Genomic DNA, 27,440 nt, shown 5'->3' with positions numbered 1-27,440 from the left:
AGCACACAAAATTATATATTCTGTATGACCCATTACTAGTCTGTATTACTCTCTCTCACACACACACATTACATATATAAGAGAAAATATTAGTAAGAAAGTTATCTATTTATTACCACCCATGGATAATTGTTTATTTTACATATTTTTAGTATTTCCAAGCCCCCATTAGTAGGCATTCGTTACTTTTAAAATCAGAAAAAAGAAGTTAGGGTAATAACAAATTCCAAATCCTCACTTCTGTGTTTCCTTTTTCACAAACACTCAGATCAATACATGGAATATGTGGCCTGGAGGAGAAAAAGCATATGAATTTTTTTTTCCCCCTTAGGACAGTTCCAACTATGGCCATTACCAGACGCCAAAGGACATGTGGGCCACCTCCTTCCAAGTAATTGTTTTTATTAAAGCAGGCGTAAGGTGTGGCAAAACAAATAGGCAGAGTAGAGGGTACATGACACTACCACATATAAAACCACTGGCACTTTTTGCAAATTCTGCTTCCCTCTCCTGTCTTGCAGGCCTAGCCCACAGCGGGCTGGAAACATACAGCTGTGGTAGTGTTCACCGTCCTTCCCTCTCAGGGCATTCTGGATTGCAACATACCTCTTTTTCTTTTATACCCTGTTCCTTTTTTCTACCCCTCTCTCAATCCCCAAGTGACTCCAAAAGGCCACTGTGAAAAGAATGAAAAAAAAAATACGTGGAACATTCTCAGCCCCTCAGAAGGTGGGTGGAATCAGAACAGAAATAACTGGGGATCCTTGGGTGGCTCAGTGGCTTAGTGCCTGCCTTCGGCCCAGGACATGATCCTGGAGACCCGGGATCAAGCCCTGCATGGAGCCTGCTTCTCCCTCTGCCTGTGTCTCTGCCTCTCATTCTCTCTCTCTGTGTCTCTCATGAATAGATAAATAAATTTTTTTTTTAAAAGAAAGAAATAATTATCTCAGTTTCTCATTACTGCTCATGCTGCTCTGTATACATGTCATCCAACAAAACACAGAATTCATCCTCTCCATTCTTTTCTTTCAAATAGTGATGAAAGAAAATTTGGTCAATAAAGGTTCCTTGTCGAGTGCCCAGACTTTTCTCTTCAGCATTAATTGTATGGCCTACTTTGTACGGTCGGTTGTGGGTTTGGTGACATCAGGATTCATGACACTATGTTTTGTGCCAGTACATTTTACTTCATTGGGTTCTGAATAATCAGAGAATAGCATTTTCTAAATAACAATTTTATTCAATACCAATGAAAATACTCATGTGTTTATAGCAATAAAATATAAAAATCTGGAACCAAATTTGTTTACTGAAGCAATCACCTGGAGTTACCTTTAGGAATCAGATAGATAGATAGATAGATAGATAGATAGATAGATAGATAGATTTATTTATGTATTTACTCATTCATTCATTCATTCATTCATTCATGAGAGTCAGAGAGAGGCAGAGACACAATCAGAGGGAGAAGCAGGCTCCATGCAGGAAGCCCGATGGGGGACTCGATCCCCGGACTCCAGGATCATGCCCTGGGCTGAACGAAGGCAGGTGCTAAACCGCTGAGCTACCCAGGGATCCCCGTATCAGATAAATTTAATGTGTTTTTTAACTAGGGCTGATTTTTAGAAGTGTTTTCACTTAAACTATAATAAAATTATAGTTATGAAGTCAATGAATATAATATTACATACATAGTCAATATAAATTCATTGTCATTATTTGTAAGCACATACCTTATTTTAATGTACAAGATATGACGTGATCTGAAAGTGTCTTGTTTCTCCATTTCTCTTTCACTGGAAATTCCTTAGGAATCCAAACCAATACTGAAGGAAACATAGAAAAAAAGAAATAAACAGGACAATGTTCATGTAAAGAACAAAGGTTAACACATGACACCAGGTCTCTCTTTATTTACTTTGTTGAAATTTACCTTAGTCAATGAAAAAAATGATTAGTTTGATTTTTTCAACATTTATTTATTCAACAGGCCATGAGCTCGGGAGATGGTCAGGGCTAGAATCCTGGCTCTATGCCTTAATAATGGTGTAATCTTAGACAAGTTACTTATTTAACCTCTCTATGCCTCAGTTTCCTAATCTGTAAAATGAGGATAGTATTAGTACCTGTACTAATATTAACTCATAGGGTTATTGGGAGGGTTAACTAAGAAACTACATGCAGTAAACTTCTTCTTCTTCTTTTTTTTTTTTTGCACACAAAAATCTTAGAATACTCCTTGGCACAGAGTAAGTACTCAATAATTCTAGGTGCACCAGATCCAACACAGAGCAAATCAAATATGGCCCTTGCCCTCATGGAGTTTACACTCTAGTGGCAGTATGGATGGAGTGGGTAGCAAAAAACATCACACAAATCACACAGCTAATAGCATCTTCACAGCTGTGTTAAGTGAAATGAAGCAAAAATACAGGGCATTGAAGATGAATTTTGGGGCTGCTTTCTCAATGAAGTGCAAAAGAGAAACTTTTATGACTTTGAGTCCTGATAGCACACTTTTGTAAAATTAAGAACACCTGAAATTTTTTCTTTCTTTTTTTTTAAAATTTTATTTATTTATTTATTTATGATAGTCACAGAGAGAGAGAGAGAGAGAGAGAGAGAGAGAGAGAGAGGCAGAGACACAGGCAGAGGGAGAAGCAGGCTCCATGCACCGGGAGCCTGACGTGGGATTCGATCCCGGGTCTCCAGGATCGTGCCCTGGGCCAAAGGCAGGCGCCAAACCGCTGCGCCACCCAGGGATCCCTGAAATTTTTTCATTGTCATATGTCTGCCCATTATTTGTAGCTTTATTGGAAAAAGTAAAATTTAAAAGTTGAGCGCTCTTATTTTGAAGATCATGTATTAAGTAAGGTGTTTAAAGGGAAATCCTAGCACCTCAAGGAGGAAAATCATTCGGTCCATTTGATTACGACAAACCAGTCCATGACTTACTAAACATTTAATTTTCCAACATGACTCTTGAAAAACAGAGTTCCAAAAGTTTTATAATTTTTAAAAATTCTTATTCTGAGAGAGGTAGGATGGCACAGTGGCACAGGGCCCAGGGTTTGAAATCAGAAAGCCAAGGATCTAGGCTCTGCCATTTTGCTAGTTTTTAAGCTTAAGGCAAGTTCCTCCACCTCTCTTCACCCTCGGATTCTTCATATTTAAAGTGGGGGATTCAAACAAAGGATTGCAGAAGGGGAAGTAGGTTGGGGATGGGGTAACCGAGTGACGGGCATCAAGGAGGACACATGATGAGATGAACACTGAGTGTTATACTATCGGCAAATTTAATTTAAATAAAATAAAAAAATAAAGTGGGGGGACAACCAACCTTCCACCACGCATTGTAAAGATTAAATGCTATTGTCTGGCAAACATCTAGCAGCATCTAGCACAAGGTAGACACTCTGAAAAGCAGAGCTGCTAACCAAAAGGGAACCTAAAAGACTGAACGTCCTTCATTATGGGTTTGAGACTCTTAAGATCATTAAGAACCTGTCAATGTTTCACTGTCTTGTTTTTATTTTTTATTATTTATTTGTTTTTTTAAAGGTTTATTTATTTATTTATTTATTTATTTATTTATTTATTTATTTATTTATTTATTTATTCGTGAGAGACCCACATAGAGAGAGGCAGAGACACAGGCAGAGGGAGAAGCAGGCTCCATGGAGGGAGCCCGACGTGGGACTTGAACCCAGGTCTCCAGGATCCTGCCCTGGGCTGAAGGCGGAGCTAAACCGCTGGGCCACCCGGGCGGCCCATCCTCATCTTTTTTTTTAAGGCAGTTTTCCTGTGTACGTAGTCTACGATCCGATTAAACTAACATGACATTTGAGAATAAGCTAACGCGTTAAAAACTTAGCTGTTTGTATTTATTGCAACTTGCCATCAATCCCTCAGCTGCAAAGGACACTAACATTAGGGTATGTCAAAAATCCATTTTGCACCGAGGAATTCAAGCCAGGATTTCTGACTTCTTGAGAGCGGAGATCGCGCTTAGGGTGCAAAGCCCCACCCAGCAGCACCTTAGCTTTCCTTCTGCAAAACCGGCAGCCCCTCCCCCGCCCCCCCAACCCCGACCTTCGCGTCTGGGCGGGTTCCAGAAGGATGCTGATCACCGGAGGCGGGAGGGAGTCGGGGCCCGGAAGGCGGGGCCCAGACCTGAGCTCAGAAATCGCGGGGTTTGGGGGTCAGAGGGGCGGGGCTCCCCCTCCCCCTCCCCCGACACACCTCCTTCCCCGCAGCCCTCCCGCCTCTCCGGGTCCGGGTTCGGCCTCCCCCCGGGCCGATGCGCCTCGGCCCTCTCCTCCAATCCCATCCTGCCTGGCGCCCGGGCGGCCAATCAGGAGGCGGCCTTCCGCGGGGGGCGGGACGAGGGCGGGGCTGACCGGCGCTGGCCGAGGTCGCCTACTTGAGCCGCGCGGCGGAAGACGGGCTGGTCGGCGGCGGTGGAGACGCGGGGCCGGCGGGGCGGGCACCATGGCGGACAGCCGGGACCCAGCCAGCGACCAGATGAAGCTCTGGAAGGAGCAGCGCGCCGCGCAGGTAGAGCCCGAAGCTTGGCGCAGGGCGCTGGGCGTCGGCGAGTAACGGCCCGGGCATCGCCTGCGCCGCGGCGCCCCGGGGGGTGGGGGTGCGGGTGGGGGCGGGGGTGGGGGAGGGGGGAGGTGCCGTACCGCGGATCCGGGGCCGGGTGGGCGCTGCCTCTGTGCCCGGTGTGTGTGTGTGGGGTCTGTCCTGCAGATCCCGGGCCGGGTGGGCCCTGCCTCTGTGCCCCCCGGGGGGGGGGCTGTCCTGCAGATCGCAGCCGGGTGGGCCCTGCCTCTGTGCCCCCGGGGGGGGGCTGTCCTGCAGATCGCAGCCGGGGGTGGGAGCTGCCTCTGTGCCCCGGGAGAGGGGGGGCTGTCCTGCAGATCGCCGGCCGGGTGGGCCCTGCCTCTGTGCCCCCCGGGGGGGGCTGTCCTGCAGATCGCCGGACGGGTGGGCCCTGCCTCTGTGCCCCCGGGGGGGGGGGCTGTCCTGCAGATCGCCGGCCGGGTGGGCCCTGCCTCTGTGCCCCCCTGGGGGGGGCTGTCCTGCAGATCGCCGGCCGGGTGGGCCCTGCCTCTGTGCCCCCCGGGGGGGGGCTGTCCTGCAGATCGCAGCCGGGGGTGGGAGCTGCCTCTGTGCCCCGGGGGAGGGGGGGCTGTCCTGCAGATCGCCGGCCGGGTGGGCCCTGCCTCTGTGCCCCCGGGGGGGGGCTGTCCTGCAGATCGCCGGCCGGGTGGGCCCTGCCTCTGTGTCCCGGCCGGAGCGCCCTCCTGCAGGTTTACTTTCGGCCGCCGCGGGCGTGGGTGGTTGGCTCCGAATTCTGCAGTGTTGCCAGCTGGGACAGAGGTCGCAGCTCGAGGGAGCAAGGAAGGCTCCTGCGGAAAGAGGCAGAGAGCTGCAGCTGCAAAAAAGGAAGTTGTGTGTGTGGGGGGGGGGGTGCGGGGAAGTGGCAACGGGGCTCTAGCCTGGGCCTTGCTCAAGCATTAACTACAAGCTTCCATTTTTGCGGGGTGCCAATGCTGTATCATCTCGGGGTCCCCCAGCACCAGTCGCGAGGCCGGATCGCCGAAATAAAGAAGTTTCACATCGGTGATGCCATTTGCATTTAACCCCCCCCCCCCCCCCCACATTGGAGAGCTAGGAGCCGCGGTAGGGGACGGTAGGGGACGGTAGGGAATGGGCTCCTGCGTTTACTCACACGTTGGCGCTGAGCGCCTGCAGTGCTGGTGGTGCTGGTCGCTGTGCTGAGTACTAGGTGTACACCTGCCAGGAACTGCGGCGTTGAGAAGCGCAAAGGCTAGGCAGGGAGACAACATGAATAAACAGGTGATCACCGTGCAGCAGGGTGAGGGCTCTAATGTAGGTTATCTGTAAGGTGTAAAGGGAGTGACGGGACTTGGCTGGAAAGCTGCCCAAAGCACATGACAGCTGAACAAGAACTTTATTTTTTTTTTTTTTTTTTTTTTTTAAAGATTTTATTTATTTATTTATTCATGAGAGACACAGAGAGAGAGAGAGAGAAAGAGAGAGAGAGAACTGGACACAGGCAGAGGGAGAAGCAGGCTCCATGCAGGGAGCCTGATGTGGGACTTGATCCCAGGTCTCCAGGATCACGCCCTGGGCTGAAGGCTGCACTAAACCTCTGAGCCACGCGGGCTGCCCTGAACAAGAACTTTAAAGGTGAGAAAGGAGCTCAGCTCGGTGGTGGTGGTGGTGGTGGTGGTGGTGGGTGAGGCGTTCTTGCCCTGTAATCCTGGGATGCAGAGCCTTAAAGAGCATCCTTGAGCAGGTTGGATTAGTTGAGAGTGCTTCTGATCTGAGTCTTCTTTTGTCATCTTGGCCCAGAGAGTCTAGAGGGACTTGGCCTGTTCCCATGGCAGCTGGTTAGTGGCAGAGAGAGGTCGAGAGCCACGCTTTTCCTTGTCTTAATGCTCTTTCTCAAAACTGGGTTAGTATTCATGAACTGGAGTATTAATGCTAAGTGTCCGTGGGTTACTTAATAGTCCCCTGCTCTTGAGAAGGCTGTCATGCCACCCTACGGCCCTGGCGCATCCCTCTTCTCGTTGTGTCCTTTATTATAGGCCAGGAGGGTTAGTTCAGTTTTTCATGAATTCCTAAAGTGAACCAGAGCGACAGGAGTCTTTTTAATCAAGGACAGGCAACTCGTGAGTGGCAGAGTCAAGATGAGAACTTACCGGTTGGGGGCCAGGATTCTACCCATATCCAGTGGTTGCCAAATCCTGATTCACATTGAAGTTCTCATGATACCCTGTGAACTGAGAACAATACGCACACTGTAGTGAGTTTTGCATAAACTACAATTAATTCATTTTTAAACGACCACCCCCACCCCCGCACTTTGTTCTGAGACTAGCTTGCCTCTTCATTTTGAGAATCAGTAACTGTTGTTAAATCATTACAGTGCTAGTGGTGATTTACCCTCCATGGTTGCCCATGTGTGAAACATCTGGCTCACCAAAACACATCTATAGTTGGGGGACTCGTAGTGGCAATACTGGCGTCTCCTCTGCCTCTGGCAGGTCTTTGCACTGTGTACATGGTCCTGATTGGCAGTCACTTTAATGTCTTGTTGTTCTTCATTTTTACCTGCTCTCAGTAAACCTGCTCATTTCTTTGAGGTGACCACTCCCTCCCATGCCCAGTCCTCCAAAAGGAATTTTGCATATGTCTCATAGGCCTTAATAATTTTCCAGTGAAATTTCAAACATTCAGAAAAGTTGAAAGAATTATGCATTCAATACTTATATATTCACTACATTTTGCTATGTGTTTTTTATTACATGTTATTCTATGTACATCCCTTCGTATATCCATTAACCTCCCCTTTCTCACAGCTACTTTTCAGTTCAGTGTTTGATTATGTGTTTAAGATAATAGGGCAGTGAAATACACAAATATGACGTGTACCATTCCATGATATTTTGACACCTGTGAATCCTATTCCCTCATCAAGATATATAGACAATTAGTGTCACCCTGGAAAGTTCCCTCATGCTGTTTCCACCACTGTTTTGCTATCTTTTTAACCATTGACCTACGTACTTTTTTGTGTTAACACTTCTTTCATACAGCAAAAATGTTTTAAGACTTAAAAAAAAGTTTTAAAGGGATGCCTGGGTGGCTCAGTGGTTAAAGCGCCTGCCTTCGGCTCGGGGCATGATCCTGGGGTCCCGGGATCGAGTCCCATGTCGGACTCCCTGCGTGGAGGCTGCTTCTCCCTCTGCCTGGGTCTCTGCCTCTCTTTCTCTCTCTGTGTGTATGTGTCTCATCAATAAATAAATAAAAATCTTTAAAAAAAAGTTTTAAGATTCCTTCATGATGTTTGTATCAGCAGTTTATTATTTTTATTAATAACTTCTGCGTAACAGTCCATTGAATGAATACAGCACCATGTGTGTATCTCGTTGCCGGACATGTGGGCTATTTGCACTGTTTGGCTGTTCTGAATAAAGCTGCAATGCCAAGTCTTACACAAGTATTTTCGTGCACAAATGCTTTCATTTCTCTTGGGAAATACCTAGCAGTAGAATTGCTGGGTCATAGTATAAGTGAATATTTTATGAGAAACTGCTAAACCTTTTTCCAAAGTTTTTTTTTGTTGTTGTTTGTTTTTACCATTTTCCACTTCCATCAACATTATATGAGAGTTCTGTTGCTCCACATTCTGTCAACCTTGCTGTTGTCATTTAATTTTAGCCATTCTTGTGGGTATGAAGTGATGGTCTCACTGATAATTTGCATTGATCTGATGACCAGTGAGAACTGAGCATCTTTTCACATGCTTATTGACATTGGTATATGTTCTTTGACATATCTGTTCAAATCTTTTGTGCTTTAAAATATTAGATTGTCTTTTTATTATTGATTCGTATGGCCCATATTTTAAATCATATGTGGGCTAAGTGCTGTAATAATTCCAAAATATATAATAGTATAAACATATTAGAAATTTATTTCTCTCTTAACATGATGGGTCAAAGTTTGGGTGAGTACTCTACTACCCATAGTTATTGAGGGCTCCAGGCAGACAGAGGCTCCCCCTTTGACAACACTTACCTCTAAAGGTTGTCCTGGGTATCACCATCCAGCCATAGGAGGTTAAGAACATGGAGGAGGGCGTGTGGGATGTTTAGGGACCAGGCTGGAAGTGGTGTGGGTGCACCTCTGCTCTTCTTCCATTGACTACATTGGCTCCAATGGCCTGTTACTGGGCCACACTTAACAGTAAGGGCAGTTGGGAAATGCAGTCTTCTCCTTTCCAGGTAGCTGACCCTACTATGCTGTCCAAACCATATGATCCATAGGAAAATCTGCTTAGCCATTTCTTGTAATGTGGGGATGGGCAAACAGATACAGTCTTCTTTAAAAAGATTGTGTCATTTTGGGCAGCCCGGGTGGCTCAGCGGTTTGGCACTGCCTTCAGTCCAGGGCGTGATCCCGGAGACCCGGGATCGAGTCCCACGTCGGGAGCCTGCTTCTCCCTCTGCCTGTGTCTCTCTGCCTCTCTCTCTCTCTCTCTCTCTCTCTCTGTGTGTGTGTGTCTTGATGAATAAATAAATAAAATCTTAAAAAAAAAGATGTCATTTTTACTTTCTGGTACTAAAATATTCCTTCTGTTAGAAAATTATGATAATGATGATGATGATGTGTGTGCAGGTGTGTGTATTTTGTTTTTTTAAATCTCCCCGTACTTGGCAAATGCCTCTATGTAAGTGGGCAACTCTGTATCAACATCCTCCCTCTTATTCTCCGTTTTCTTCTTCCCTTTTTCCTTCCTTCCTTCCTTCCTTCCTTCCTTCCTTCCTTCCTTCCTTCCTTCCTTCCTTCCTTCCTTCCTTCCTTCCTTCCTTCTTTCCTGTCTCTCTGTCTTCTTAGAGCCCAATGCAGGGCCCATGCTCACAACCCTGAAATCAAGACCCAAGCTGAGATCGAGAGTCGAATGCTCAACTGACTGAGCCACCGGGTGTGCCTTTATTTTTAATTTTAGTTTTCTAAGTAGGCACCATGCCCAGAGTGGAGCCCAACACTGGGCTTGAACTCAAGACCTGAGTGGAAAATTAAGAGTTGGACACTTAAACTACTGAGCCATCCAGGTGCCCCCTGATTTTTACATTTATTGCTAGACTGTGAGAACTTTCTGGAACTACTATAGGAGGGCACCCTGTTGTCTCCTTCCTCAAGCACCAGATGCAGAATGCCAAGCTAGGTGTATCCTTTGGAGCCAAAGTAAAATCAGTTTTTTGAGAATCTCTCCTTGTAGTCAGAGTTTGTTGCTGGCAAGTGAATTGGGAGCTTTGTAAATCTTAATCGATCATCGAATCAAATATGTTCATAGGTATGACTTGGATCTTCTGAAAAGATTTATTTCTCTTTCTCTTGAAATACACTGAAGGGAAGAAATTGGTTCTCCAGCTATTTCCAGTCTTTCCAGTCACGTTGGATGGAACTTAAATAGGAACATTCTTGCTCATCAATTAGAATGCTCTTCCTTTTGGATACTTGGGCTTAGTAGCCTCTGATCCCTTAAAAATTGGAGAATTTGAACACTTTCAGCTTCTCCTTTTTTTTAACAGTTCCTTTATTACCTGGGAGAGAGGTTGGGTCTTGGTCCATCCATTCCCGTCACTGAGTCATAAGACAGAGCACATGAGGATTTATGTATCTTTTAGGGTGATTTGATAATACCTGCGTTGTTATCATACTGCCACCATTTGGGATGGAGAAGGGGTGACTGAGAGCTCCTTATGAACATATGCTTTTTTTTTTCCCCACTTGGGGACTACCTGGGTCATAGTGTGGCAATGAGAGAGACAGGAGAAGTGGAATCAAAATTTCTAAACTTTCATTTCTTTTAGCCAATATTTAGACCATTCCATATTTTTCTCCAGATAAAAAAGATCGGCTGATTGCAAAATGTAAAAGCAGATCTTTATTTTTGTTTACTTTCTTCTTGTTTTTGTTCTTTCTTCCTGAGTACTGTTACTGCTGTAGTTTCGAATAAAAAGAGCCAAGGAATCTTTCACATTTGTGGATCTAATGTCCTTCATATTTTGAGTCTTTCTTTCTCATTTCCTCTTATTCCCTACTGTTTAAAGATTTTATTTATTTATTCATGAGAGACACACAGAGAGCGAGAGAGAGAGAGAGAGAGAGAGAGAGAGAGAGAGAGAGAGGCAGAGACACAGGCAGAGGGAGAAGCAGGCTCCCTGCAGGGAGCCCGATGTGGGACTGGCTCCCAGGTCTCCAGGATCAGGCCTTGAGCTAAAGGCAGTGCTAAACCACTGAGCCACCCGGGCTGCCCCTATTCCCTACTGTTTTGAAAGATTGAAGGACTAGGCTAATTCTTAGTCCTCCCAGACTTATTTAAGATCATTTCAAGGCAGAGAAAACCTCTTGCAATAGTTATTATTTTGTGTATTTTAAAGGTTTTATTCGTGATAGGATTATTCTAAATATTTACTAACGATTGAACACCATTCCACCGTTCGCAATGTTTTGATCATTTCTTGCCAGAAGCATTGATAGCTCACCAAGAAGGGAGAAGAAAATATTAGCAATTGTGCCACTTTTCCTATTACACATACTAACATGAAACAGCCTGGCTTGGAAAGCAAACATTTCCCATTTGGGTGAAGGAGGAGGTGTGCTCCGTTTGTGTGTGCTCAGAGATACCACCATGTGGCCTTTAAGTCTGACATTTGTCTTTTTTGTAAAAGGCAACTTTTATTATTTTTTTTCTGGTATTAAAACCACCCACTAGTTCTCTTTCTTGGGATTTTTAATTTTCTTGTGTCATTTGCAGGATTGTCATTGCATTTCCCGTCCCCCACTGTGTGCAACACATGGACAAGCAATTCTTTGCGTGCCTGATAGATCTTACTGTTCCTTGCTCAATGGGCTGTGGTTAGTCTAAGACCATAAAGGTTGCACGTATGGTAGCAGTTAGCACACTGCTGAAGTGGTCTCTCTAGAAGCTTTCAATATACCTTGTTTCGTACCAACAGGATCCATTTGTGTTGTTTATTAAGAACAGAGTTTGGGGCAGCCTGGATGGCTCAGTGGTTTAGCGTTGCCTTCAGCCCAGGGTGTGGTCCTGGAGACCAGGGATCGAGTCCCACGTCAGGCTCCCTGCATGGAGCCTGCTTCTCCCTCTGCCTGTGTTTGTGCCTCTCTCTCTCTCTGTGTGTGTCTCTCATGAATAAATAAATTAAATCTTTTTTAAAAAAAAGAACAGAGTTTGAATATTATAGTAATGCTGCAGGGTGGCAGATGGTGACTGAACTTACCATGGTGAGCACTGAGTAATGTATAGAATTGTAGACTCAATATGTTGTATGTGCACATTCATCATACTTTAAAAAAAAGGCTTGATTTTTTTTCTTACCCTTTTTGAAAAGATTTCACGTTTTCCATGATATGTTATGAAATATGTGTGATATTTTTTTGAGTGGCCATACCTTAGGTGGAGGGTACTGGATAATGTTCACAATGAGTAAAGTGAAATGAAAATCAGTCTTCCTTCTTGAGCTGAGAATGACCTACTGGTATTGACTTCTACAAGGCACTTGGTGGCTTGACCAGGATGGTCCACTTACAAGACAGAGTGCGTCCCGATGATGAAGTCTCCACGTATAGCCCAGGAAGCATAGTTTTTGGTCATTAAGGCAATCAGAAACATTTCCCAATGTTATCACTTCATGTATTTGATCTTGTGAATCAAAATGGTGTGATGTGGCCTTAAGGTGGGGCACCTTCTGATGCTGAGGATGTCTTGAGGTTTAAAAAAAAAGCAAAGCCCATCAGATGGCATCTGGAATTTAGGATTAAATGGCCTATGTGGTAGTTAGGGTTTTCCCCATCTTCTCGTGATGATAAGCCCTCTCTGGGCAGGAGCCGGTATTATCCATCTGGTCAGTTGTCTAGTGTGTATTTTGTGTGTGGTGCTGAATTACGCCCTTTGTCTTGACGGAACGAGTTGCCATAGGAAAAGGATTCAGTATGGAGCGAGGTCTGAATGAGCAGAGTTCTTGAGGCAGCTCTTCCTTCCTCTCACTTCACCTCCTCTTATTTCTTTTATTAGACAGTTCTCCTTGATTCTTGATATGAGAAAACCCAGAACCTTTCTTTATTGTGGAAAGTTTCAAGCCAGAACTGAGGTAGAGAGGGTTGTGCAATGAACCTTCCAAATGCCTGTATTGCCAGAAGATGAGGACTTTAAGAATAGCATTGTCACATCTAGAACAGGAGCAGCGATCTCTACCTTCCTCAGCTGGCCAGTGTGTTCACTTTCCCTGATTGTCTCTGTGCAGAAATGAGTTCACCTACAGACCTGAGACGACTGTCTTTGCAGAGGCCTCCCTGCAAGGGTAGCCAGCCCTTGGCTGGTGTCTGGAAGTTGCATTTCAGGAGGGCTCCTCCCACCTGAGCTGATAAGAGCAGCTGACAGTGCAAGAGCCCTGCAAACAATGTGGTGTTTACTGAACGCTTGCTTTCCTGCTGGGAGCCAGAGGGCACCTCCACCATCAGCTCCTTGTGTACACCCTGCGCGCTGAGTCTCTAATGAGCTTCCCTGCTAGACCACATTTCACACGTGTTACCACAATTCTCTGGGGGATTAAGCGTGTCCTGCGTGATCCCCCCTGGGAGAGGACTCTGGAGGCTTGTGCTAGTTTTCTGGACTTCATTCCACATGCCTTTCTCGTTGCTGGGGTTCTGCTTTGTATTAAAATGCTATAATATGAGTATGACTCATGACCTCCTGACTGTGACTAGGTGCTGAGTCTCCTAACTCCTCCTAGGGAATCACCTGGAGGTGGGTGGTCTTGGGGACCCTTGACACATCTGTCTGTCTCCTTTGTAATGCTTTGTTCAAGCCCAAATCTGAATAAGGTTCACACATTGCGTCGGTTGGTGTGTCTTTTAAGCTCCTCTTTATCTTCTGGTGATTATCAACACAGTTTATAGTGGTTTAGTGAAGCAATGAAGGGTCAGGGTTTATACTCAGATAGGATTCAAATTGTGGCTTGACTCCTGCGCAGGTTACTTCACCTTTCTCCTGCTTGGTTTCTCCTTATTAAAAATGGGATAACAGTTCTTATCTTGAAGGACTGTTGAGGACTCATTTATGTAATATACATTTATAAATTAATGTAGGTCGATCACCTAGCGTATAGAATGTGTACAGGACATGCTAGCTCTGTTGTTCTAAGGAATGCGTTAGTGTTGTGGTTAAGGAGTTTGGGTTTTTGAGCTAGTTTGCTTGGGTTCAAATTCTGATTCTGACTTTTTTTGAGTGAGTGACCTGGTGCAAGTTGCATAACTTCCCTGTGGCTCTTCTGTGTAACAGGGATTATACTATTACTTCAGACAGTTGGATTAAATGTGATAACCCAAGTAGAGTTTAGAACAGTGCCTACTTACCGAGCTGTTATTATTGTTGTTTTGAGATAAGTAAGACCTCTCACACACACTCCATTCCCAAGCTGAATCAAGAGTGAGTGGGATGAGGGAGTGCCAAGTGTTACCTTTAATACTGGTAGAGGCTTGATTGGAGGAAGCAGCTTAGGTGTTTTGGCCAAGAGAGCTTGATGAGATTGCACCCCTGTGTTGAATTTACTCCCTTGCATCTAGACAGTGGAGATTACCAGGCCTGCCCCTGGGAGAGCGGGATGTGCGCTGAAGGACGCGTACTGCCTGTGGCCACTGGCTTGCAAGGGGAAGAAGGGTGGGTGCCCTGTGCAGGCTTGGGTTCTTTTCCCAAATTGCCCGGTCTCCCCCTTGGAATGAGCCAGGAGGCCTGGAGCACTCTGGTTTCTCCTCTCTCCCCCAAAGAAATTTGAGGGCCATGACAGTGCTTGGTTTTCTGTACATGAATGTGCACATTGTAGGTACTTGATGAATCTTCGTTGAATAAATGTAAAGGGTTAAGCAATAACTTGATGGAAAATGTCAGGTATATTCTGTATTGATCTCTGAGAATGAGAAGCTGTCATTATGACTCTTTTGGGATTGAAAGTTAGGGACGGGCTGTATTACCAATCTTTGTCAATTAAAAAATAGAAGAATGATGTTTGGTAAGTTCTTGGAGCTCCTGTAAGCAGAGGACACTAGTAGAAGTGGAAACTGTTGATAGAATATTTTATCAGAGAAAGCCAACCTTATTCCTCCCAGGAAAATTTCTTCGTTCATGTCTTAACTCCAGCCAAAAAATAGAAAGAGCAAAGCCAAAATGGAATTTTACTTTGAGTCCGTCCTTTGAATCATGATGTCAGTTTTTAGCCAAGCCAAAATATTCCTTTGCTAATTTTTGCAGCAGTTTTCATAAACATTTGTCTAAAGGTGTTTGATCAGAATTTGAAGTTATAATTTCAGATATTTCCCATGCATTTTTGGGAAGGGAGATGCAGGAAGACGGATAGACTTGTTGCTTCCTCCTCCTACTTAGAAATAATCTTTCTTGGCCATTTTGTGTTGGTCCATAGTTTAATTTATTCACATGTTGAATCCACAAGCATTTTTTAAAAGAGATATTATGTATTTGAGAGAGAGAGAGAGTACAAGGAGAGGAGCAGAGGGAGAGGGACAAGCAGACTCCGTGCTAAGCATGGAACCTGAAGTGGGGCTTGATCCCATAACCCCAAGATCATGACCTGCCTGAGCCAAAATCAAGAGTCGGATGCTTAACCGACACAGCCATGCAGGCATCCCACAGAAGCATTTTTGTGTGTACTTGTTGATAACGGCATCATGTCAGATGTCAGGGTTATAGATCTATAATGAGTATACCACCTAGAGAGGAAAACAGTGAAGCATATAGGAAATTATAAATATTTTGTTCTGTGGAGTGCAAGAAGATGCCCAGCTCGAGGGATGGCATGGGGCAGGGGCAGGAAGAGCCGTTCAGGTGGGGCATGTATGAATGTCGTGGGTAGTTGTCAGCCAGAAAGATGTAAACGAATGCCGCTTTTCCTGAGAGGGAGAGAGAGTGTGCGCTCTTCGAATTTTCCAGCAATAAAAAGCTTTTCTGTCATTAAAAAATTCTAGTTCTAAAATGATCTGAGTTTAAAAATAACAGCAAGTTGGAGGAAATCTCTTGGCCCATCATATTTGTTATTTATAACAAGCAAACCTGTGCCCCAATATTGAAATCTGTGTAAAATCAGCAAAATTCTCTGATCATACAGCCATCACCCATTGAATGGGAATAATCACATGTGTCTCCCTGGATTATTGGAGGCTTAAGTGAGGTGACTTATGTCAAGGTAGCCAGGAGAAAGCCTCGTATATGGCAGGTGCTTCAGAAATGGTAGTCATGAAGGGAAATTGGAAATCCTGTACAGCTTTGTCAACTGCACTGATCTTCTGTCCTTCTTGGTTAGCTCTGGACCTATTACTAGAGAAAGCTCAGAGCTGGCATCCTGGGATGTTGTTTCTTTGGTCTGGTGCTTGCGAGGACTAAGGGCACCAACGGCAGGGCCTGGCTCTGGTTTGGCTCACCTCCGTCCGCCAGGTCCTCTGGCCTCCCTCCTCCAGGACTGCAGCCTGTCCCATTTGTGCGGAACATAGAGGCTCCCCTTGCGGGGCAGGCTGTGGTCCATGGGGGTGGGAGGAGGGGAGGGGGTGATGCCAGTGGAATGAATGAATGAGTGTTGAACTGAGTGTGACCTCCGGATGGCATCACGGGGGGTCCAGGTTGGGATGACTGAGCTTCTCTGATGTGACCAGGTGCCCTGTGGCTGCTTTTTGTGTCCTCGGCCCGCAGACAAGCCCAGACTTCCTTCCGCCTCCTGCCGTGTCTCCCTAGCACCTGTACAAAGCCTGCCACCCTGTGCTCCCCTCAGCCTTCTCAGGTGGCTGCGGGGGGCCTGCCATTGGTGGGCTTCGTGTTCCCCCTTCCTCTCTCCTGTCGTCCCCTGCTGACCCTCTGCCCCCCTCAGCTGGCTTCAGCTGACTGCGCTCACCTAATCAGGCCCCCTCTTCCAAGCCTGGCTGTTTTTGTGGTGGTTTGTAGCCCTGGCTGGCTTTCGCTGCTCTGTACCTGCTGCTAGTTCGAAAGTCTTCTAAAGGGGATCCCTGGGAGGGCTCAGTGGTTGAGCGCCTGCCTTGGGCCCAGGGCCTGATCCTGGAGTCCCGGGATTGAGTCCCACATCGGGCTCCCTGCATGGAGCCTGCTTCTGCCTCTGCCTCTACCTGTCTCTCTCTGTCTCTCATGAATAAATAAAACCTTTAAAAAAACAAACAACAACAACCCCCCCCACCCCCAGAAAAACAAAAGTCTTCTAAATGCTGGAGCCTGCTGGAAGTTTGCCCTTAAACCAGCACAAAACCAAACTGTACTTACAGTGGGGTGTGTCGCAGAGCCCAGCACACGGCGGTGCCCGTGGAACTGGACGCGGGGCGCCCACTGCCTTCTTTCTGAGGCACCACCTCTCCCCCCTTCCTTTTCTCCCTGCCGTGCTGGGGACGCTGCATTCCTCACCTCTGCTTCCTTCCCTCCTCTGCATTCGTTGGCCTGCTCCATGGAACGTGGGCCTCCAGCGTCACTGACCTGCAGCCAAACACAATGGTCACAATCCCTTATTATATTTACACACTAAATGTAGCTGCTTTGGGGTGCCGGGTGTCTCAGTCGGTTAAGCATCTGCCTTCGGCTCATGTCCTGATCCCGGGGTTCTGGGATCGAGCCCTGCATCAGGCTCCCTGCTCAATGGGGAGTCTACTTCTCCCTCTCTCTCTACCCCTACTCCCTGCTTTTGCTCTCTCTCCCTCTCTCTCTCTCTCAAATAAATAAATAAAATCTTAAAAAAAATAAAAATAGCTGCTTTTGAGTTGGATTTTAAGACCACACTTTCCCAGCTTTGAGCGAACATCTATTTTCATTGAATCTAAGATGCTCTGCACCGTGAAATGTGCCAGTGTCTATACACTACTCAGGAAGACAAAAAACCTCGCCTGTCCCAACCTGGACTCATTGCTAAGATGCCACAGATAGTAAGACATACCCAATTTTAAAGATCTTAAAACTATTAAAAAATTGTGTATGTTTATCATTAATGCACTAACGGTAGTTAACATTAAAGAGCCTGTGCTCAGCAGCAGCCCATTCTCTGAGTTATCATTATTTCTCTGGAGAAAGAAACTGGAGAAGAGGAGTCTTCTTTAGGGACTTTCCTCATAAAAATGATTTGCATCTATCATGTTTCTTTGTTTTTATAAGTAGTTATTTTAAGCTGATGATGTGGTACATTAACTCCAAATGAAAATTTCAGTTTTTAAATTTTACCCGATCAAGTGAAAACTAAGCATAATTTAAGGATTTTTTAGAAAGTAATTAGAAAGGTGATTAGAAGTGGATACTTGTGGTGATACAGTCCCTTCATTAAAAATGTTTTTTATGACATGAAGGTGTATCACATTGCCTTCATTAAGTCAATACAAAATGTAGATAATTTGAAAAACTTCTGATATTTGATTAGATGTAGGCAAGGAATTTCTGACTTAAAAATTAATTTAGGAAAGAAAAAAGAAATCTAAAGAAAATTTAAATGACCGGTAATTATATCCCCTAAATTCTACGATCATTTCACTGTTATTGAAGTTTTTCTATGGGTAAAATTCTTAATGGTGGCATAATATTTCATTAATTAACCCTTCCTTTATTTTTGTGTATTTAAGCTACCCATCAGCTTTTGCTGCAGTAAATAATATAACATTTAACACCGCCATAGACTGTGAGCTCCATGAGAGGAGGAATGTTGATGTTTGCTGCTGTAATGTAATCCCCAGCACCTAACACAGGGTAGGGACTCCCTAAACACTTTTGGAATGCTGTTGGGTGAATTTACTCTAAATCTTAATGTGCACATTTTTCCTGACTCTAAATCCACCTGGAGAATAGAAAAGGGAAGCTAGAGTGGTGATTTAATTTCTTATTTTGTAGTATTTTTGAAGATGTAGTTGGAATATAGCATCCCCAAGGTAAGCACATGCATTAAATAACTGCTTTTCATTCCTTTTTGTCTTGGGTTCTGTGAGAGGGGACCCTTAACCTCAGTGTGTCCATTTTTACTTCCCTATGACATAAAGATGAGAAAAGAGGGCATTATGAGGTAAGACCGCTGCTCACACCAAGATATTATCTTCTAGATTTCCCTAAAGCCTTGCACTTTTTTTTCCCCCAGAAATTATGTTTAAAAATTTGCCTTCCACGGTCCATTCCCCCACTCTTCTTTTTATTTAATACAGCTTCATTGCATTAACTTTTTTCTTCTCAGCAAATATATGACATCCTTCTCCTCACCTTCTAATAAATACTCTCTTCTGTTTGGCTCAGGTGGGTTTCTCTCTTCAAATGTTGCCCTAAACAGCCCTTGAAGTTGGGGATCTTTTTATTCTAGTCTTTGTCCTCCTGTTGGACTCCCGTGTTGCTCACCCTGTTGAAGCTCTTCCTGCCATACTTGTTTTGAAGGCAGATCACATGTACATTAGTGTGTATGAGGAAGGCTATTAAAAATTAGGACTGTTGATCTATTAGAGCAAGGAGGAGAGGCTAGATGCTACATTTGTAAGGTAGAAAGCCAGGTTCACCTATTGGATGACATTCTTGTGTTGGGTGGGAGGGAGGCCCCATGACGGCATAATTCCAGCATTCTCGCTCCCAACTTTCCTTGAGTCCGGCCCATGAGGTGAGACCACTTCATTATTTAGTTCTCCACCCAGCCATTTTCGTCTACCTTGCTGCGCATGTGCCTTCTCTGGGTATGGTTATTCTTGACCATATCACTCTGACCTGGTCGTGCGGAGAGGGCATGTGATATGCTTTTATTGCTTTCCTGAGTGATGTAAATGATCACTCTGACCTGTTTACCTTTCCTTCTCCCAAGCTTCTTGGTATCCTCTGTCCTACTTCTCTCCTTTACGCGCTGTCTTATTTATTTATTTATTTATTTATTTATTTATTTATTTATTTATTTATTTAATTTCCTATAGTGCTCTGTTCATATGTTCAAAAAGGGCATGGTAAGATGAGGACAGATTGTTTGCTTAGACTTTTATTGTAGATCATTCCAAAGCTTTAAGTCAGTTGCACTTAATCCTGGCTTCACTTAGGAATCACCTGGGGAGCTCAAAAAAATCCCAATGCCCAGGCCTCACCCAGACTAATTGTATTGGAAATCTCCAGGGGGATGACCCAGCTAAGTCTATGAATTAAAAAGCTCCTCCGGTGATTCCAGTGACAGCCAACATGGAAACTCAAGGTTTTAGGTTTAAACTAAAAGGGAAGTTGTACAATTTCCTCTTTCCTTATTCTGATTCATTTTCTACTTTAAGTGAAAAAAAAAAAACATATATCCAGTGTCCCATGTATTAGCATATGTGTGTCTTCAAAAGAGAGTGGCATGGTTGGGTGGACTCTGCTGACTGGACCCTTAACTTTCTTACACTTTGGAAGAGTTTGCTGTTGGATGAGTAAGGAATAGGGCGAGAAAGTCTGGATGGATGCCTACACATGTGTCATGGTTGACAGAAAAAGAAACCTAAAATGAATTACTTCTGCTATCAGATCACTTTGACACAGCCAGGAAAATAGCATGTGTGTGCCTCGTGTGAAGTCCTCCATTTGCATGAATAGTGCTTTTAAGCCACGTATTAATTCTTTTTTTTATAAATTTATTTTTTATTGGTGTTCAGTTTGCCAACATACAGAATAACACCCAGTGCTCTTCCCGTCAAGTGCCCCCCTCAGTGCCCGTCACCCAGTCACCCCCACCCCCCGCCCTCCTCCCCTTCCACCACCCCCAGTTCGTTTCCCAGAGTTAGGAGTCTTTATGTTCTGTCTCCCTCTCTGATATTTCCCACACATCTCCTCTCCCTTCCCTTATATTCCCTTTCACTATTATTCATATTCCCCAAATGAATGAGAACATACACTGTTTGTCCTTCTCCGATTGACTTACTTCACTCAGTATAACACCCTCCAGTTCCATCCACGTCGAAGCAAATGGTGGGTATTTGTCGTTTCTAATGGCTGAGGAATATCCCATTGTATACATAGACTACAGCTTCTTTATCCAACATCTTTCGATGGACACTGAGGCTCCTTCCACAGTGTGGCTACTGTGGACATTGCTGCTATGAACATTGGGGTGCAGGTGTCCCGGCGTTTCATTGCATCTATATCTTTGGGGTAAATCCCCAGCAGTGCAATTGTTGGATCGTAGGGCAGATCTAGTTTTAACTCTTTGAGGAACCTCCACACAGTTTTCCAGAGTGGCTGCACCAGTTCCCATTCCCACCAACAGTGCAGGAGGGTTCCCCTTTCTCCACATCCTCTCCAACATTTGTGGTTTCCTGCCTTGTTAATTTTCCCCATTCTCACTGGTGTGAGGTGGGATCTCATTGTGGTTTTGATTTGTATTTCCCTGATGGCCAGTGACGTGGAGCATTTTCTCATGTGCTTGTTGGCCATGTCTATGTCTTCCTCTGTGAGATTTCTCTTCATGTCTTTTGCCCATTTCATGATTGAATTGTTTGTTTCTTTGGTGTTGAGTTTAATAAGTTCTTTATAGATCTGGGATACTAGCCCTTTATCTGATACGTCATTTGCAAATATCTTCTCCCAATGTGTAGGTTGTCTTTTAGTTTTGTTGACTGTTTCTTTTGCTGTGCAAAAGCTTCTTATCTTTTTTTTAATTAATTTTTATTGGTGTTCAATTTACCAACATACAGAATAACACCCAGTGCTCTTCCCGTCAAGTGTCCCCCTCAGTGCCCATCACCCATTCACCCCCAACCCCCCGCCCTCCTCCCTTTCCACCACCCCTAGTTCATTTCCCAGAGTTAGGAGTCTTTATGTTCTGTCTCCCTTTCTGATATTTCCCACTCATTTTTTCTCCTTTCCCCTTGATTCCCTTTCACTATTTTTATATTCCCCAAATGAATGAGACCATAAAATGTTTGTCCTTCTCTGATTGACTTACTTCACTCAGCTTAATACCCTCTAGTTCCATCCACGTCGAAGCAAATGGTGGGTATTTGTCGTTTCTAATGGCTGAGGAATATTCCATTGTATACATAGACCACAGCTTCTTTATCCAACATCTTTCGATGGACACCGAGGCTCCTTCCACAGTTTGGCTATTGTGGACATGGCTGCTAGAAACATCGGCCGGCGTTTCATTGCATCTGAATCTTTGGGGTAAATCCCCAACAGTGCAATTGCTGGGTCGTAGGGCAGGTCTATTTTTAACTCTTTGAGGAACCTCCACACAGTTTTCCAGAGTGGCTGCACCAGTTCACATTCCCACCAACAGTGCAAGAGGGTTCCCTTTTCTCCGCATCCTCTCCAACATTTGTGGTTTCCTGCCTTGTTAATTTTCCCCATTCTCACTGGTGTGAGGTGGTATCTCATTGTGGTTTTGATTTGTATTTCCCTGATGGCAAGTGATGCAGAGCATTTTCTCATGTGCTTGTTGGCCATGTCTGTCTTCCTCTGTGAGATTTCTCTTCATGTCTTTTGCCCATTTCATGATTGGATTGTTTGTTTCTTTGGTGTTGAGTTTAATAAGTTCTTTATAGATTTTGGAAACTAGCCCTTTATCTGATATGTTATTTGCAAATATCTTCTCCCATTCTGTAGGTTGTCTTTGAGTTTTGTTGACTGTCCTTTGCTGTGCAAAAGCTTCTTATCTTGATGAAGTCCCAATAGTTCATTTTTGCTTTTGTTTCTTTTGCCTTCGTGGATGTATCTTGCAAGAAGTTACTGTGGCCAAGTTCAAAAAGGGTGTTGCCTGTGTTCTCCTCTAGGATTTTGATGGATTCTTGTCTCACATTTAGATCTTTCATCCATTTTGAGTTTATCTTTGTGTCTGGTGTAAGAGAATGGTCTAGTTTCATTCTTCTGCATGTGGATGTCCAATTTTCCCAGCACCATTTATTGAAGAGACTGTCCTTTTTCCAGTGGATAGTCTTTCCTCCTTTGTCGAATATTAGTTGACCATAAAGTTGAGGGTCCACTTCTGGATTCTCTATTCTGTTCCATTGATCTATATGTCTGTTTTTGTGCCAGTACCACACTGTCTTGATGACCAAGCCACGTATTAATTCTGGGAGATAGTGGTTTCTGGTTTATTTTGCAGATGAAGAATTGAGATTCAGAAATAGTAATTAATATTGATTGGCAGAGCTCTAAGTCAGACCCAGGCTCTGGGATGCCAGCACTCACGGTTTCTCTAAGGTTCCATGTTGGCCTCTTCCCATTTCAATGTGAACAGAACTCTAGTGGGGGGGGGGGTGGGTTCTTACTGTGTGTAGGAGTCTTATTCATTCTGAAGATTCCAAGATCTCCTTTTTCAGTGCCTTTTCCCAAAGAGCTCATGGTATTTTTATAGTTTTTAAAGTGATCCCCTCCTATCAATATCCCCTTCTAGGGAAGAAGAGATAAGTATTGACTTTATTTTAATATTCAGAACAGGTGTACCTGGAGTGGAAGAGTTAACACTCCGTTCCAAGTTTGTGAAACTTTCGTGCATAATCCTTTTCTGGGCACGTGAAGTTGGACTTTCATCACTAGACCTTTTTGAGTTGTTCTCCCAGAGTGGAGCTGTTTTAGCTTTGCTTCACCCACACATCTCCCTTAGGTTTCCCAGTAGCCAGGGGAAGACATTGGAGAGGCAGTTGTCCCTGGTCACGAGTAGAGGGCATGACCAAGATAATGAGCCAAGATCGTGTGAAAGGCTGCTTAGGATCATTAATTTAAAAATGTTGCTGCTCCCATCCTAGAGAAGGGACAGCCGATGGGCTGATATTAGAGAATTGGGTGGATTAAAAAACTAATTCTTTGTTACAGTAAAATAACCTATCCCATTTCAGGGACATTTGACATCTTTAGAAAGTTAATACTATAATCCATTTTACCAGTAACTATTTTCAGTGACAATAAAAGCTATTGACTTTTTCGTTTTTTTGTTTTGTTTTCCAATTGGAAAGAGATGTTGCAAAGAGCTGGCATATGCTGCTTGAGAGAAATGAACACGCCATATGGGATGACTCCCTTGAACATCTGTAGCAGTCAGAAAGCATCTGCAAGTTCCAAATAAAGCCTTAAGCAGCATGGCTTCTCCAGAGACCACCTTCTCACCATCAGTTTGGACATTCAGTGTGTCAAGCACATAGGATCCTCTTTGGGTGGGGGGTTCCCTCTCTGGGGGTTTCCTGTGTGGAGCCCAGTGGCTGCATCGAGAGCAGGGGCTGAGCAAGTTGGCAGCTTATTTAGCCATCTTTCTGCTCTTCAGAGCAGATTTCTTAGCAGTTGGTGTTGAGATTTTTCAAGGATTTCTGAGACTGGACTCTGAATTTCAGGTGGTGGCATATCTTGGCAGGTTTTCAGCACTTCGGACACAGGAAATTTAAAAAGAGTGAGCAGAGGGTATAAAAATTGGAAAACAGTGTGCCCTCTGACAATGTAAATAACGGTTTGATTATACTGACTCTTCCACACTCTTTGTCCTTTTGTGTTTTATTCACTAAGAAACCTGATGTCCTGACCACCGGGGGCGGTAATCCAATAGGAGACAAACTTAATGTGATGACAGCAGGGCCTCGGGGGCCCCTTCTAGTTCAGGATGTGGTTTTCACTGATGAAATGGCTCACTTTGACCGGGAGAGAATCCCTGAGAGAGTCGTGCACGCTAAAGGAGCAGGTGAGAGCCTTGTTTACTTGCTGTAAAAGGATTATTTCATAACACCTGGGTTAAAAATTACTTCTCACAGAGTTGAAGCTCCTTTAGCAGAAGTGGCAAGTCTCCATTCTTGGGGGAAAGGGAAAAAAAAAAGTCCACTGAGGGAATTCATAATTAAATGATGGTTATTTCTCCAGATTGAATGGTGTAGCACTGAGGGCTTTGCATTTTGACTCCATCATTTTGTGTTTGGACATCTAGCTCCCCTTTCTCCTGTCCTCTTGGAAGCTCCCAGAAAGCCAGTGCTACCCTATCAGTTTCTCTTGTCACCTAGATGCCCATTGAGGGCCCAGTGGTCTGCGATGGTCTCACGTGTGAGGACTTCTGTGTCTTTCTCATTAGGGGCTTTTGGCTACTTTGAGGTCACACATGACATTACCAAATACTCCAAAGCAAAGGTGTTTGAGCATATTGGAAAGAGGACCCCCATCGCAGTTCGATTCTCCACTGTTGGTAAGTCCGTCTGTTTACGTGACTGGCATTGCATAACTCAACCCTGTACCTTACTTGGGGCATTTATTTTTATTGATTGATTGATTTTTAATCTTATTTTATTTAAATTCAATGAACTAACATGTAGTGTATCATTAGTTTCAGATCAGTGATTCATCAATTGCATACAACACCCAGTGCTCATTATATCACGTGCCCTCCTTAATGTCCATCACCCAGTTACCCCATCCCCCAACCTATTTGGGGTATTTACACATACATTTCAAGGAAAGCCTATTAGAAGATAGAATAAATCATTTCTCCAAATGATAGCCAGGTTTTACAGTAGAAAAAATATTTTGAGACAGGCAGGAAGTTACTTTTAATTGTTTGTTGCGGTCTTAGGAAATCACACTTAGGCAGAGGCCACCACTGCAATTCTGTGAATTTGGAAAGAGCTTTCCTACAAGTGCTTGCCTCAGATGGAAATGTGGAGTGGGGGCATTTATTCAGCAACCACAACAGCTGACCTTTCTTGGGAATTAACTCTGTGCCATCCATGGTTAGACACTTTACAGACATTAGCTATAACCTCATCTGTAGATTTACTTTGCAAGGTGGCGTTATTTCTATTTCAGAGGTGAAGTGATTTTTTTCAGTAGTGTTAGTACGAACTAGATCTATTATGCTTCATCTCAACATAGCACGATGCAGGATTAATTCTGTTTCTCCTGTAGTCTATGTTTCTAGATTCTTAAGAATCTATATTTTCATTCGTTTTCTTAATATTAGCCTCATAATTTTGACAACTCACTTTCCTTATTTACTACCTTAATCTTTATAATTATTTTCTTCCTTTATCTTAATTAAAAATTTAATTACCCGTTTGGACAAAACTATCTTATGTGAAATGGATAATCTTTTCAGCTTTTACAGTTATGTACTCTCTTATTACTTGCAATTAATTCTGTTGTTTAATTTGTGGACTGAATTAGCTGGTAGGTGGTAGAGATAATAACCCAGGTACTTAAATACCTAGTTTCCTTCGAGGAAGTAGAGTGGAAAGGATAGATCCCAATGTTTCTTTGTGGTGTTAGGTTTGTTGGATGCCAAGAACTCTTGGCTTATGCTTCATTTTCTTCCCATTTGAATTTTCTAGCTGGAGAATCAGGCTCGGCTGACACAGTTCGTGACCCTCGTGGGTTTGCAGTGAAATTTTACACAGAGGATGGTAATTGGGATCTTGTTGGAAATAACACCCCCATTTTCTTCATCAGAGATGCCATATTGGTAGGTGATAAAGTATCTTGCACTCTACAAATGTTTGATTTAAATTGATTTCAAACACCCTACATTGACTGGCATTTGAGGAGAAGCCCTGAGAAAAGCAGACAAAAGAATTTGGGTTGGCTGGATTGCCTTTTTAAGCACATTTTTCTGTATTTAATATCCTTCTTACAAGATCAAATAACAGTTACTGTTGGTCTTCAGTTTGGCATTTCAAGATTCACTGACTTCGTGGGAATTGGCCCAGTTTTCCTTGTAGAGTCTGGAAGATCAGTACAAAGAGACACTTTGTCCTGGAAGTGTATAGAGGGTAAATTTCATTTTAGGGTTTGGCACTGTAAAATTCTAGGATTATCTTGTTCAGAGTTTTAATCCCTAAGCCTACCAATAGGCAATGTATAATGTAAGATGATAATTCCTGTAAACTTAATTTTGGGATTTTTTCCCCCCTCTTTTTCTGTTTATAGTTTCCGTCCTTTATCCATAGTCAAAAGAGAAACCCTCAAACACACCTGAAGGATCCGGACATGGTCTGGGACTTCTGGAGCCTGCGCCCTGAGTCTCTGCACCAGGTGGGAACTCTTCTTTTCCATTCTATTATAATGCTTTACCGGCAATAGAACTGTTAATTTTGCTTCATCATGTGTTTCTCCAGTTTTGGCTATCTCATTGGACTTGGTTTCTACTTTCTTTTTGGGAGGCTTGCCCAGATTTCTTGACCCTGAAGAGTGTTATGACTGATTTTGTTAATCTTCCCCCACTCATAGATCTTAAAGGATGCTAGAAACATTGTCAACTGATATTTAACAATATTAAGGATTAAAGTCTCTAGTACAAAGTAGAGCTCTTTGTATTAGGGAAAGATGGGAAAAGTGTTGCCAAACATATTTACTGTTAAAATTGATTTGGAATAACAAGTTAGGCTACCTTTCAGATTTGTTTTTGCTATTCCTTATTGAATTTTGAGCCATGAGGCTAATGATTTACATATCATTCTGCTTTAAATTTTGATTATTTTGTATAAATGATATAATGATAACTTTTTAAATGTATGGGCCATGTTTAAGAGATGTTATTGGTATTAACGAATTATGGAATGATATTTAAAATTAGGATATTTGATTGAAATGGAAAGTTTAAGGCATTATTTTTGTTCCTTAGGTTTCCTTCTTGTTCAGTGATCGAGGGATTCAGATGGAACAGGACATGAATGGATATGGATCACATACTTTTAAGCTGGTTAATGCAGCGGGAGAGCGGTTTTATTGCAAATTCATTATAAGGTACGTAATGCCTTTGGGGAGAGGGTACAAGGCTCCTATTACCCACATCTCTTTACTTTATGAGGATTGGGCAAAGATCAAGGCTCTCCTTCCTACTCAATCTCAAAGGCTGAGAGTTGGCTGAGAGTTGACTGAT

At 43.8% G+C, this 27,440-nt stretch overlaps 1 protein-coding gene across 1 annotated transcript in view; it reads left to right on the top strand.

Annotated features, from left to right (window-relative positions):
• Positions 1-4,398: 4,398 nt before the first annotated feature.
• CAT (catalase) overlaps positions 4,399-27,440 on the top strand; it is a 41,341-nt gene continuing 18,299 nt past the window's right edge. The window contains exons 1-6 of the mRNA XM_055300968.1: positions 4,399-4,557; positions 24,092-24,263; positions 24,645-24,755; positions 25,894-26,024; positions 26,489-26,593; positions 27,183-27,308. Coding sequence (XP_055156943.1) covers positions 4,492-4,557; positions 24,092-24,263; positions 24,645-24,755; positions 25,894-26,024; positions 26,489-26,593; positions 27,183-27,308 — 711 coding nt within the window. The 5' untranslated portion in view covers positions 4,399-4,491. The remainder of the gene's footprint in view (positions 4,558-24,091; positions 24,264-24,644; positions 24,756-25,893; positions 26,025-26,488; positions 26,594-27,182; positions 27,309-27,440) is intronic.

Source organism: Nyctereutes procyonoides, unplaced genomic scaffold (assembly GCF_905146905.1).
Source record: "Nyctereutes procyonoides isolate TBG_1078 unplaced genomic scaffold, NYPRO_anot_genome, whole genome shotgun sequence".
In the NCBI taxonomy this organism is placed as follows: domain Eukaryota; kingdom Metazoa; phylum Chordata; class Mammalia; order Carnivora; family Canidae; genus Nyctereutes; species Nyctereutes procyonoides.
Note: the sequence above shows the minus strand (reverse complement) of the source record. Positions and strands in the feature narration are given on the sequence as shown.